At 38.2% G+C, this 14,740-nt stretch overlaps 1 protein-coding gene across 1 annotated transcript in view; it reads right to left on the reverse strand.

Annotated features, from left to right (window-relative positions):
• col6a4a (collagen, type VI, alpha 4a) overlaps window positions 1-14,740 on the reverse strand; it is a 39,545-nt gene that overhangs the window by 17,854 nt on the left and 6,951 nt on the right. Inside the window, exons 4-19 of the mRNA XM_084089327.1 lie at window positions 13,864-14,418; window positions 12,107-12,724; window positions 10,949-11,506; window positions 9,392-9,952; window positions 8,212-8,784; window positions 7,529-8,107; window positions 6,736-7,085; window positions 6,376-6,454; window positions 3,881-4,026; window positions 3,416-3,508; window positions 3,266-3,319; window positions 2,855-2,926; window positions 2,721-2,747; window positions 2,341-2,385; window positions 2,091-2,144; window positions 1,909-1,971 (exon numbers count right to left, since the gene is read on the reverse strand). Coding sequence (XP_083945453.1) covers window positions 1,909-1,971; window positions 2,091-2,144; window positions 2,341-2,385; window positions 2,721-2,747; window positions 2,855-2,926; window positions 3,266-3,319; window positions 3,416-3,508; window positions 3,881-4,026; window positions 6,376-6,454; window positions 6,736-7,085; window positions 7,529-8,107; window positions 8,212-8,784; window positions 9,392-9,952; window positions 10,949-11,506; window positions 12,107-12,724; window positions 13,864-14,418 — 4,427 coding nt within the window. The remainder of the gene's footprint in view (window positions 1-1,908; window positions 1,972-2,090; window positions 2,145-2,340; window positions 2,386-2,720; window positions 2,748-2,854; window positions 2,927-3,265; window positions 3,320-3,415; window positions 3,509-3,880; window positions 4,027-6,375; window positions 6,455-6,735; window positions 7,086-7,528; window positions 8,108-8,211; window positions 8,785-9,391; window positions 9,953-10,948; window positions 11,507-12,106; window positions 12,725-13,863; window positions 14,419-14,740) is intronic.

Genomic DNA, 14,740 nt, shown 5'->3' on the forward strand with positions numbered 1-14,740 from the left:
CATTTCTTGGGTACAATAAAGTAGGGACTGTAGTGCCCTGACTTCATATCGGCTGGAGGGACTGGCTCTATCGCGTCCTAGTAGGACTGCGATCTCTGCTCACAAGACATGGGCATCAGCTGCTCTCACTGTAGTGGAGTGGATGGCCCCATCCATCTCCGGGTCGCCCGTCCTAGGGCTGCTTGCTCTTGGCTTTCCGCCCTGCTTGGCAGGGGCCTGGACGGGTGGGGGGGGCCTGCCTGCGACTGACTCCTTGGCTCCGCTTAGGTGGAGGCTGCTGCTGTGGCGCGGGAGCGAGGGCAGACACAGAAGGCCGCCCCGGCGACGAGCAGACTGAGGGGCTGTGGGCAATGGGGTGGAGGCAGCAGCTGACCGCCGCGGCAGAATGTGCTTGATGGTCTCAGTCTGCTTTTCAGCCAGTTTCTGCTGGGCAAAGTTCTCGACCACGTTGCCTTTGAGTGCTCTCAAGCGCACCTTACCAGCTGTGAGAACAGCTTTTGTTTGCTCAAGTCAAAACAAAAGCAAAAAGAAAAGAAAGAGAGAGAAAAAAGACCGCTCACGCTGCTGTGCTGTCACCCGCACCAGTGTGGAGAGGTCCGAAGAAGAAGAAGCTCGCTCAGATTCACAATCTCCTTGAAGGTATGTAGAACACATCGAAGTGCTTGGCTCCAAAAACTGATGAAATCCATACAAATATAGATGAAGATGAGGAAAATGATGATTGAGAGTTTATATTCTACACTAATACAACACACTAATATGACCAGTCTTCGAAGTACAGCATGGATAAGCAGCAAAAAGATCTAAGAACCAAATAAATGTTTTCTATTTTATGTTTGAGCTGTGTTTTAGTTTCGCCATTTGGCTGTAAAGAATGTTTACCTGTACAGAAGGTTACTAACGTTTACTCTATTGAAGGTTGTTTTTTTGATAACAGACTACACACTAGAGTCATCTTTATTCCTTGTGTTGCGAGGACTTTGTGGACTTATGGAACCCATAAGGAATGGTAATGCTTGAAAGTTCTGTTTTCTCCGATTTGAGGTACAGTGGAGAACTTTGGTTATACCAGCTATAATCCTCTAGATAGAAAGGTCATCTTGGACTTAAATTGAAGCTTATAAACTTGGGAAGTTTTTCATGTACATTTGAGGCAGTGATGTATATAATAAAATGCTTGAAAATGATCACTTTTGATGACAATTTGTCAGGCGGACAGCCATTTTTTAGTCTTTTGGGGTATGTTGAGGGTGATATTTGACAGAAAAAAGGCAGAAATGCCCAGAATCTTTCTCTGCTAGTTTCCTCTATGTGTCAGGATACACCATGCAAAATTTTAGGGTTATATGGCCATTTATGTAGCTGCAGTACCTTTATATTCACAATTACATCATTCCGCCAAAAGCTTTTCCCAAAAAGGGTGTTTTTTGGCCCCTGAGACCAAATGGGGCCGAGTTGGGGGTAGTCATTATCAACTTGTGATGGCCCAAGGTATAAGATAATAGGAAATAATAGTGAAAAAAAGGTAGCAAAAACATCCTGAGGAGTGGACCTGGCTCCCGGCCTAGAACATCTGCTGTATAAAATTCATCAGTGGCTGATCTTACATCTGGCTGTTATTTCCCATCAATGCCCTTTTGATTCGATTCACTATTTTGCTTTAAGACACTAGAGACATCATTTGTCAAATTTGGTAACAAAAAAGAATGTCAGCTGCAAACAATTCTGAATTATGCATACTTGAACCAAATTTGAACAATCTGACCTGAACTGAATGAATTGCATTTGAAATCAATAAAAATGAAAAATCACCATTTTAATGAATTCTTCGAAGACAGTATGAACAGTGTTTTGTCACCTGAATGAGTAATCTATTAAGATTTGTATGTGCAGCTAAAGCCTACTAACCGGATCTCCTCTCAGGCCTCGTTGTCCTGGGGTTCCAGGGCTTCCTGGAATACCTCTTGATCCCTGTGGTTTGGGCACAATGAAGACAATACATATGAATGAATCAATGAAATTAGAGCACTAGAGAGAGACTGGATCATGGTTGAGTCATTTAAAATAAGAATATGTGTAACGGATTTTACTGGGCTTCCTGGATCTCCTCGCTCTCCTGGACTTCCCGCTGCTCCAGTTACACCCTGAGAAATTCAAACAATGAAGCAAAAATGCATCACTTCCACATTGTAAAAATAAGGCAAAATATTAACATTTTCCAAACAAAATGTGAGATGTGCTTGCCGCCACAATACTTATTTTAATTTTAGTTTGCATTATATATATGTATTGACCTTCGATTACTCACTGAATGTTAGAAGTGCACCATAATTTTCTTACCTGTTCACCAACTACGGCATTTAAACCATTTTCTCCCTCATCTCCCTGAGCAAGAAGATTAAAGAAACTCAAGTCATTAAGAAGAAAATAGCGGTTACATTACATTAACAAGACAAATGAAAGCAAATAAGAAAGGAGACAGGAACACAATTTATTTTCAACCTCAAAAAAAAACAAAAAACCACAGGCTAAAACAAACCTTTTCCAGATGACAATCAAAGACAGTAATCCAAACACAGACGCTGGCTAATAACTGCTGTCTGGTAATAATTAGGTAGACATTTAATGTATATAGCTTTCTTCAAGTTATCTCACTCTCCCCCTTAAAGCTTAAATGTTTATGCAAACCTCAGTGTCCATAGCCTTATGAAAGTACTCACACTGTCGCCTCTGTAGCCTCTGCCACCCTGAAGAAATTAACAGCAAAAGATAAATGTTGCATTGTTTCAGCAAAAAAAGTCACATTTAAAACTCAAAAAGGTCTCAATAAGAGAACAATGCATTGCATTGTTACCTTTACGCCTCTTCTTCCCATGCATCCCTGATGTCCTCGAGTTCCATTCAAACCACGAATCCCTCTATCACCCTGAAACACATACATTGCACATGAAAATCATAGGATATCAGTTTTTTTTGTATATTCGGTATATATTCTGGTATTAAAAGAGTTTACATAGTTTAAAGGTGCACTAAGTTATTTTTTCTTTAAAAAATAATTTGACACTAAATGAACAGTACTTCTCACAAATACACTATATTTTAATATATTTTAAAATGTAATTTATTTCTGTTATTCTAGTGTAACCATACACTTTGTGTAACCACTTTATGGACACAAACACCAGCAACAGTTCAAAGGGCATTGGAAAGTATCTTTTTTTTGTCTCATGAAAGTCAATGAAAAAATTAAAATTGAAGAACTTACAGGCCCTCCTTCTTCTCCAGGGTAACCAGGAAGCCCATTCATTCCAGGTGACCCCTGATCAGCAGCAGTACAGTAAGACAAATTAAACACTTATCTCCATTTTCAAATATTGTTCAATAAATCTTCAATAATAGATCTTCAGCTAATCACCTTCAAGCCTGGACGACCCTGATTTCCACGTGCTCCCTCGTGACCAGTGCATTTACACATCACGTTACAGCACTCCCTTGAGAGAACTGTGTCCTGCGAATTGTAAGTAAGAGAGAAACTGTAACTGAAGACATGTTAAACAAAGGCACTTGACATCCTGACATCTTTCTTCAACACTCTTTAAAACTCACAGCTGTTTCCCTTTCTTCTTAGAGAGCCTCACACGCCCCACCACAGGAAGCCATTTATTTACTCTGCAGTCAAAACACTGTTTTGATCTCTAAGGCAAACCATAAGGCAGCTAATGTACTTCAATGCTGTATATGTCATTATGTAACAAATAAATCCCCAAAATTTCTCATAGCAGTAAAAATATGGCATAATCTCTACTTGACGTTACTTGATTCACTCAAAGTGTCATCCTTGTGTCATTGATTTGGTTTAATTCCATTTAAATTGACTTACAATCTCCTTCTGCATGACACTGGCCACATTCTGCATGCCAATAGAGAGAAGCTGCTTGTAGCGCATCCCTCGACCAAACTCCAGTCTCTGCAGGTCAGCAATGTTTTTAAATCCATCCAGTGCCACAGTCAGCAGTGCTTTTACACCTGTGTATGTAACAAAGGGAATTTTAGCAAACATAATTAGCCTTTGATTTGAACCAGGCTCTTCTGGAAAAGTTTAACAGACTGTAACTGCACAGTATGAAGTTGTTTTTGTTGAAAAGCTATAGGGGTTAAAGCAAAAAAAAATCTTTTGACTGAAAATTTTTTCCTCGGCCAGACCCCATTCCACAGCCTGTCACACGCCCAGTTTGAGAGCAGTTCTTTTAATTAGGAGTGTATAGTGAGTAGGCTACATGCTTTACCTTCACAAATGAAATAGCCTACTCAAAGAACATTTGCATTTAAAGAAAGGCCATTTTGAACTGCGTTTCTATTATTTACACACTTTATGAAATGTCAATGTTTTCAATATATTGCTTTTAAAAGACTTGACTCTTTGTGATGTAGTGTAGTACAAATAATTAACCATTTGCATAACTTTAACACACGTTTTTATTTCTCAAATAATAAAAGCCAACAGAACTTTTACCGAAAAGTGAGCTAATATCAGACGTTCATGATATGAAAAAATAAACATATTAGAATAACTTTTAAAATGGAGTGAACACGGAGCAGTGAGCGGGAATGGAAAACCCGGAGTGGACTCAGAGCGGAGTGATTACAGAACGCCTGGAAGTTGGAACACACCAAGCCGATCGACGCCGACGAACTAGCGCTGATGAAAGCCGACTGTGTTGTCGCTTCGCGTCGGGGTAAAAAGCATAGACAGTATGGTAAAAAAAACTGCACTAGAACACACCGAGAGAACTACTGCCTACTGTTAGCTAGAATGCGCGTTCTGCGCCTGCATGTAAATGAGACAACTGTCTATTTCTGCAGATATATTCGTCTATATGTCATTCAAAAAGGGAAACCGACGCTGCCGGCTGCAGATACACAAACCACAAACAAAGCAGTGCTTACCGTTTTGAATATCAATCCTGCTAAACACTTTCTTTATTCCACTCCTCTGTTAATATTGAAATATTCGCCAAGGAACACTCAGGTAAGATGACGTAACACTAGAACAGCCTTCTATACGTTTTGACTTGGCTCGCTGTTTTGCTATTATTCTCGTGCACTACCCTATATAAACCCTCGTGCCGGGTTGCGCTATAGATATCATGTATCCAGAGATATAGTCAAAACAAGCATCAGCTATCAATATCAAGATGATTTAGCATTTCCAGTTTATGTATTAAATTATTAGTAGTATTATTGTATTATTATTATTATTATTATTAGGGAAGGCCTAGACTACTTTTATTATTAAAGTATAGGCTGTTATAATTAAATTGCCACGCAATAATTTCATAGCGCATCACCGCAAAACCAACGCGCTGTGAGCATTATAAAATATTACATAGAAGCTTACTCCTTATTGAAAATTGTCTAAAACATTTAGGTCGATTACAATGATTTATATATAATTAATTATTAACAGTCTATAATATGTCCGAACACTGCAATAATTCATCAATGAAAATTAAAAACAGCTTTATTTCAAAAACACTGTTTAACAAATTAACAAAAGAGGTAAAGTGTACATCGCAGGTGGCTTGGAGGAAGTGGGTAATGGTTAATCCATTTTGCAACACGAACTGGAGGTAAGCAACAGTAATTTGTAGCTAGTTTGAACTACAGAACTTAAAGATCTTCCTCTTTTTTTTTTCTTTTTTTTGTTGCAGATGAAACTTCTGTTTTCGCGCAGGCGCAGTGAGGGAAAAAACACTGAGTTTAGGGCAATCGGTTCTTAGCTCTCCTTAAACTGTGCGATATAGTCACAAGGAGCGACCAAAATTTCTAACATGCCAGAAATTCATCCGACCATCCGATTGCCGGTCGGGAGAGGTTAATCGCCTCTCGTTTCCCCCTGTACACTGCACGACAAACGACAAAGCTGAAAATCGGCCCGACCCGAAAAAGAGTCGCACGAGTCAGAATTCGGCTCAAAATCGGACGAAAATCAGACAGTATATGCCCGCCTTTAGTCGGCCGACGCACAAAAACTGCCCGACGGCCGACCGTCGGCTTGGTGTGTTCCAGGCTTTAGAGTGCAGAGAGGAATGTGCTTTCGCTTCACTCCAGGCTTTGATCACCTCATCTTTCCTTATAGACCTATTCAAACTGAAATTAAGACATTTATTACACTATTTGAGAAATGTAAGCATATTTACGGCCTTAAAATTATGAAAAGTGAATTTAAGACATAAGGACAGACGGAAACCCTGCAATTGACGGAAATCCGTCGTAGACTCGTTGCAATTAACGGAAATCCATCGTAGCGACGGAGAACTTTAATCTCTAAGTACAGAGTTTCTAAAGAAATTAAAAGTTGTTTAATCACTGTACCACTTGTCTTGAGGTTGCTCACGGCAAGCATAAGATCCTCAACAGGCTCATCCAACCCATCTGTAAAGATGATCAGCACCTAAGAAGAGAAATCAAAGAAAAACTTTCTGCCTTGAAAATACCAACTTTTTGAATATGAATATCCTTTGTTGGTTCAATCTGGTTTATAGTGGTCTGTCTATCTATCTATCTATCTATCTATCTATCTATCTATCTATCTATCTATCTATCTATCTATCTATCTATCTATCTATCTATCATAATCAATCAACGGCATAACACTTTTAATTCCAGATATATCCTTATGTAATTACAGCCTGTTCAATTAGATATGGTTGATTTGGTTACTGCTGTTCTCACCTTTACATAAGAATTGGAAGCTCTGAACTTTTCCTCAAAAGAGCGTAGAAGCTGGCTGTTAAATCTGAGAGATTGGGAAGTCTGCAGTGTCATCACTTTTTGTACCACACCTTCATTGTACTCTTCAAAAGAAAAATCATCCAGCTTCTTTCCATTAGCATCAACCAATCGGAAGCCTACGTTGTTATTGAGGATTGGTTTGGTGATACAGCATAAGTTGTGCACAACTGAAATGTAACGGATGATCTCAGGCAGGTAGATCTGCAGCTTTATCTGGTCTCTAAAGATTGAGCGAGAACTTGAACTGGTGCGAGAGTTATCAAATCCGATGCCAATGTCAACAGTACAACCTAAACAAAGAGAAATAGAATTCATGTGTGATAAGGAGGATAAGTTGAATGCTAATCAAAAATTCATAAACCAATAATAATTAAAACTTATACTTAACTTAATAATAATAAAACTTTTAGCAATCATTCTAAATGCTACAAGTATATAGCAAATAGAAAAGATAATAGCAAAGGTAATCTAAATGTAAAAATTGAAGACACAAACATGCATAACCTATATAACCTGTATGGGACAAATATACTGTGCATTCCTAGTTTGGTATTTCTCTTCAAGGTATACTCCAGGTTATTTTCAATGTACTACAATTTTGTGGATCAATTAAAAAAAAATGCTTAGTAACCAATATGGTACCAATATACTGCGCATTCTAGTTTGGTGTTTCTCTTGAAGGTATATTCCAGATTATCAATTTACTATCACACACATTGGCACCTCTACTCACTTGCTTGTATGGGTACAGGTGCAGGAATACAAAGGCTATCAACAAATGTTGCTGTTGTCAGATTAAGGTAGTTGAAGTTCTGCACTTTGAATAACCTATCCGGTGACCCGGCAATGTAGGTGAGCTCTTGTATTGAAACATCCCCAATTCCAATCACAAAAACATTAATTTGCCGGCGTCGGAGATCATCGGCTGCTTCTTCCACTTTGTCTGATGAAGCGCCATCAGTGATGAGTACGAGATTCTGTGGTACGTTGTTCTGTCTGCGACTCCCTTTGCTTTCCTCAAAGAATTCCACAACATTACGCAGAGCATTTCCAATGTATGTCCCTTCTTTAATTTGCGTGATTTGTTGAATTGCTGTTTTCACCCCATCTGCATCTTTATACTCATTCAAGTAGAACTCTTTCCGATATAAGTTGCTGAACTGGGCTACACCGATTCTGAAAAGTTCTGGAGCAATACGGAGCTTGTCCACAACATTTAGCAAGAATTCAAACATAGTTTTCCATGACTCCTTAGTGATGCTTTCAGATCCATCAATCAGAAACACCAGGTCAGCGACCACGTTCTGGCATTCTGCAAGACAGAACAATCAAATGAGATGAGCCAATACTGATCATGTTGATAAATCTGAGATCTAAGTCATTCACGTTCTTAAGGTCTGAAAAAAAAGCTTTCACCTGGTTTGCTTGTATTGCAGATGACACCTGAGATGTTCTTCTGCAGATCTTGAAGGGCCAGATAATTATTAACATGGAAGATTTTGTTTCTGTTCTTGGTAATCATCTCCAGCTCACTATCTTGAGCTCTGGCTACTCCAATTCCATACACATTTATACGTTTGGCTGTAAACTCATCAGCCCGTGCACGGAGGTCTTCCCGGTCTCTAGCATCACCGTCCGTGATCACGAATAGCAGCTGAGGGATGCCTCGCTTCTGGCGCCCACCATTTGCTTCACTGAAGTAATCGAGCGAGTATCCAAGAGCTTTTGCTGTGTAGCCGTTTGCAGGTGGGGACTGAAAGGCTGTTATAGCCTCCAGTACCTGACGTTTATTTGTGTGCTGGTTTAAAGAGAATTGATTCGGAGTGTCGGAGTAGACAATAACGCCAATGCGAACTAGACTGCCCCCAGTCTGTGTGCTGTTCACCACGGAAATTAAAAACTTTTTAATGTTTTCAAAATCTCGAATATTAATCCGTCTGGTGCACTGCACCAAGAAGATCACATCTGCCAACTGTGCACTCTGACAACCTAATGGAAAAAAAGGAAAAAATCATGTAATCTGGTCCAAGTTGGTTTATTCTAGTGCTTGCTTGATGCTGGTCATGGCTTTGTTGTTCAACAGCAAAAAGTTTTAGTCAACCAACATGGTTGAATTTGAGTAAATGGGTAACTAACGCAATGAAGAACTGCAATTCAAATGTGAATTTAAGGAACTAGAATTCATATAATTAAAAGAAATATATCATTTTCAACTAGAAAAGGAAGGTTCATCAAGATAAACTTGGAATATATTGGATTGGCAAAGTCTTGTCTGAAAGTTTAAAACTTAATTCATATACAAACATGTACGTTTAATGAACTTTCAATTTAACAATGTGAAAACCCTTAATTTCCAAAAATGCTATTACCTGTTGCATTTCTTGAAATTATAAATCAGCAATTTCCACTTCATCTCAGTCCAATTCAAATTCTAATTCTAATTCAACTTCCCGTGGAATGCACATTCCAACTCATGTAATGAAAGGGAGCAATTCTAAATTTTACCAAACCCTGAATAAACAGCATACAAAACTCTTTTTGCACATCAACAGGGATGTGCAGTAAATGTGGCATACAGTAACATTTTATGATTCACCTGTGTCAGGGCTGCAGAGCTTGAATTGGAGGTTTTTCTCGATGGACTGAAGTGCATCAAAATCCCTCTCCATGTACACTTTATCTTGAGTTCCACTGATTTCCCACAACTGTGTGGTGTTTATGCTCTTACCCACACCTATTGAGAAGATGGTGACACCCTTGTCTCTGATAGCCTTGGCAGGTAAGGCAACAGCATCATGAGCTTCCCCATCTGTGATAACTATGAGGAACTGTGGGACATCAGGCCGACCACCGTTGGATGCATCAAAATACTTTGAAATAAACAAGAGTGCAAATCCTGTGTATGTGTCCCCTCCTAACTGTGTAATGCCGTTAATCGCTTCCTCTACGTCAACTTTGTTATAGAACTCATTCAGGCCAAATTGGTGCCGTGGTGTAGTGCTAAACTGGACCACACCAATGCGCACATTATCTTCTCCGATGACAGTACCATTAACAACTTTGGTAATAAAAGTCTTCATTGATGTAAAATTTAAGCTGTAAATGCTAGAAGAACCATCAATCAAAAACATGATATCGGCCACCCCGTTCTTGCAGGCTAAAGAAAGTAGAAAAGAAAAAAGAAAAAATGATTTACTTCACCAGTTTTTTCATCTTGCTTTCCAGTAAATATATACTGTATAACATACTTAGAATTAAAAATTAAATCATTGAGAATAGAAATTGTGTGAGATAAGACTGGTTGTCAAAGAATATACGCTACTATTCAAAATATTTTGGGGTCGGTAGGATTTTAAAATGTTTTTACAGTAATTGGAATCTCTTGCAAGGCTGCATTTATTTGATCAAAAATACTGTGAAAATAGTATTATTCTGAAATATAATTGCAATATAAAATACATTTTCTAATTTAAATCTAATTTATAATTTTATTTTCATATATTTTAAAATGTAATTTATCCCTGTGATGGCAAATTAAAAGCTGAATTTTCAGCATCCTTATAGTGTCACTGCCACATGGTCCTTCAGAAATCATTCTAAATTGATTTAACTGAATTCTTCTGTTCAAAAGAACAGTATTATTTGAAATAGAAATCTTTTGTACATTTACATTTAATCATTTAGCAGACGCTTTTATCCAAAGCAACTTAAGGAGAACAATAGAAGCAGTTAAACTAACAATATGACAACAATATGTAAGTGATATGACCCTTCCCAGTTTAGTCTAACGCAGTATATGTATTTTAAAACAAGAAAAGAAAAAAAAGATATAGAACAGAAGAGAAAAGAAAGTGTTAGTATAAATGGATCAGGTGTTGCGGAAAAAGATGCATCTTCAGCCGTTTCTTGAAAATTGCTCGGGTTGAGTTGGAACATTTGCAAATATCTTTACTGTCACTTTTAATCAATTTAATGAATCCTTGTTGAATAAAATCATTTATTTCTTTATAAAAAAGACCTCAAACTTTTGAAAGGTAGCGTATCTTTAATTAATCTTTTAATATGTCTGTCAAAATGTAGCTTGTTTTAAACCAGTCAAAAATAGATTAAAAAAATGTGTTTTTGCAGCATATCTACGACTGGTTAGTCTTACCCTCTTGTGAGCAAATATCTGTGACAATTTCGCCCTTGAGGGAATTCAGGGCATCATAGTTGCTCACATAGAACTTCTTAGTTTTATCAGTCGTCATCTTCAAGAGCTCATCCTGGTTGGCATCCTTAACTCCAATGGCATAAACTGAAACACCTTGAGTCCTCAGCTCTGCCGCTGGTTCACTCACGTCATCTTGGGATTCCTTATCAGTTATGACAATGAGAATCTCCTGCACCTTAGCCGTACGGGACTCTTTAGCCTGATTAAAGAGATCGGCCACAAAAGTTAATGCTTTGCCTGTCTCTGTGCCTCCACTGGGTCGCATGATGTCCCTCACAGCTGCTTCTAAAGAGGTCCTGTTTTTGTGCTCTGTCAGGCGGAATTGTAGAGTCGGATCACGATCGACTTTAGCAACTCCCACGCGAACTCGATTTGGTCCAATGTTGAATAATTGCAAAGAGTCAAGGATAAATTTCTTCACATCTTCGAAGTCGTCACGAGTGCTGCCAGAGTTGTCCAACAAGAAATAAATGTCTGCTTCCTCTGTGTTCACACATCCTAAAAGTGAGGGTTAAATTACATGGAATTATATGAGTAGGGGAAAACAAAGGCTGTTGCAACATACAAAATTTCTTTTTGAACTAAAGCATAAAATTCAGCACAAGTTCTGTAAAGTTAAGTGTATTGTAACATTACAAATAATAATACAATAAAAATAAGTTGAAAAAAATACAAAATTATGAAAAATGTTATCGGTATCTTTTTCAAGAGTCTCCCCTAATCATTCTATAAAACGGTTGTAAAATACACAAAATATAAAGAAGTCTGGCATACATCACCAGAGAGAAGTCAAGTTATAACATTTTTATAAAATAATATGAGGTAAACACTAATTTATAAAAAATTAAATATACGCATGGATGAATCATTCAAAATAAGACAGATAACATAGATTTGGAAAATTATTTTGGATGGTGTGAATTTTCATTTCATGCTGACCTTAACTAATCCTCTAAACTAATTCATCAACCACTTACATCAAACAAACACATTGGTATGTTATGCTTCAGCAATGTATGAAGTTAAAGAGTAATATGCATGAAGAACTTTTAACTCATTACACGTTTAACTCATTTTCGCACACTTACTTATGTTTACCTTGTTTTAGGAGGAATCTATTGTTCTTGTCAAAACCTCGATTGACCACAACCTTACAAAGGCTCTTTCTGAGGCTTTTCTCCAACGAACTAAGCATCTGAAAACTTTCCACATTGAACACAAACTGCCTTTCAGGGTAGGATGCCATTTTTATGAGCTCATCCACACTAGCATTCTTCACCCCAAGGGCATAAACAGTGACTCCTGAGCGCCTCAGCTCAGCAGCTGTAGCGGTGACATCATCTTGTGACTTGCCATCAGTGACGACAACAGCAATCTGCTTAACACCAAGAGCTTTCCTGCTTCCCCTCTTCCTAGTAAACAGATTGTCCTTGGCAAACTTCAGGGCCACACCAGTTGCGGTTCCTCCACCTCTGTATGGTATGATATTAATATAGTTCAGAATATCACTCTTGTTTTCAAATGTGTCCAAGTAGAATTCAGCACTGGGTCTGTCATTGTAAAGTATCAATCCCACCCTCACACTGTCAGAGTTTATCTCTAGACCGCTAATTGTGCGGTGGAGGAAGTGTTTCATCAGTTCAAAGTTGCTTCTGGTGATACTACCCGATTCATCCACAATAAACACAATATCCGCCACTTGGGCTGATCTGCAGTCTGTTCGAAGACAATAACAATGCATTAATATAATGTTAAATGGTGGAAAAATATTGTGATAAAAATTTAACAGTAATGAAGAAAATTCAGAGGTGCACCAAGTAATAACGTTTTTAAGGCTATGTTCACAATAGTATTCTTAATAATGCTGTGGATTCTGTGTACACTGCAATGTTTTCGGTAAACAAGGTTTTCAGTTTAAGAAAATAAGCTACTATTGGATTTCAATTACTTTTCACTGGCTGCGTCCAAATTCGCATACTCTCTTGAATGGGTACTTAAAATCCGTACTACATCCGCCATGGTGTCATTATCATGTGACCTCCCAGCATCAGTTACTTCGCTTCACTGCCATTCACAAATACTCTTCCGTGGCCTCATGGAATAGTAAAGTGTCCATCATATGCACATTTCAGAATTTTGCTGGAAGTAGTAAGTCATCTGGGTACGGTTTGCCAACTCTTTTATGAGTACTGTGAATTCGGATATTCTCTTGTCGCATACAGTACTGTTTTTTTTTTCACCTACTATATAGAAGGGAAGTATGCGATTGCGGATGCAGCCATCAGCTCTCAACTCTACCCAAAAAATATAATTCTGTTATCCTTTACTCACCCTCAAGTTGTTCCAAACCTGTAGGAGTTTCTGTCTTCTGCTGAACACAAAATAATATATTTTGAAGAATGTCAGTAACCAAGACTTTCAAAGTATTTTTTCCCCTCCGTACTATGGAAGTCACTGAGGCCCCTCAACTGTTTGGTTACCCATATTTTTCAAAATATCTTTTCTGTTCAGCAGAAGAAAGAAATTCATACAGGTTTGGAACAAGAGGGTGAGTAAATGATGGCAGAATTTTCATTTTTGGGTGAACTATCCCTATAACATTTTCTGGAAAATACAGAAGTTTGATGTGTGTTTATTATCTGGTTGAACTGCAAAACATGGCTTGTCATGATCTTAACATGGTGGCCACCATGAGGGGACCCTGCACTTTATGTAGACTAAAACAGCTACTATGTCACTGATATATCTGTAGTAAATAAAATAACTATTCTTATGTGTCACTATTTCTTATGCCAAACTTACTTAATGCACCTTTAAGAACCTATAATACATAATTAAAATAAACGCAAACTAACCTCCTGTAACATTGAAAGTTTCTTTTTCCTGAATCCTTTTTGTGATGTCTGAAGCAACATTAAAAATATTCTGGTCAATCTGGAAACTAAGTAGAGTAGGTGACAGGTAGTGTAAATTTGCTTCCAATCTGACATCAATAATGGTCACATCCTCATTCTTCATTGTTTCTATGGCGCTCACAGCGGAGTCATTTGAGTTCCCTGTTCTCAGCACCAGCAGATACTGCTTGTTGCCTTTAGCAATTCTGCTGCCGGACGCCGTGTTAAGAAAGTGAGTGCGAACATAATATATGGCTTTTCCTAATTTTCGCTCTCCGTTAGGCCTGGGCTCGAACTGATTTATGTACTCAATGGCTTCTTCCTTGTCTTGGTAGTCATTGAACAGAAACTCTTTGACAACGTTCTCGCCAAACTGAGCCAGAGCGATCTTATAAGATGCATCACCCACATTGAGCTGCACAGCCAGTTCGGTGAGAAGTTCTCTTATCTGCTGTGTTTCCGCCTCGGCCATACTATCCACCAGAACAAACACATCAGCAAACTTTGGTGCAATAGCTGAAACAGAAACACAATGATGAATGGACAATTATTTTATGTATTTGCACATATACAGTAAATACCTGAATATTAAATATATTACACAGTAAATTATTACAAATCAACCATCATCAGCAGTAATCATTTCCTTAGGGATAAGATAAAAGTCAATAAGAGGCCATACACACAAAACGCTTTTAAAAACACGAGACACATTTAAGAACTCTGCGACGTCATGCACAAGATGTCGCAGACATGGGACGTGAGCACAAAAGTCAAACAAGTCTGTCTAGTCTAGTGCATAGAACATGGAAAAGCCCACTCACCTATCAATCATCTA

The sequence above is a fragment of the Abramis brama genome (genome assembly GCF_963993115.1).
Source record: "Abramis brama genome assembly, chromosome: 17".
Taxonomy (NCBI): domain Eukaryota; kingdom Metazoa; phylum Chordata; class Actinopteri; order Cypriniformes; family Leuciscidae; genus Abramis; species Abramis brama.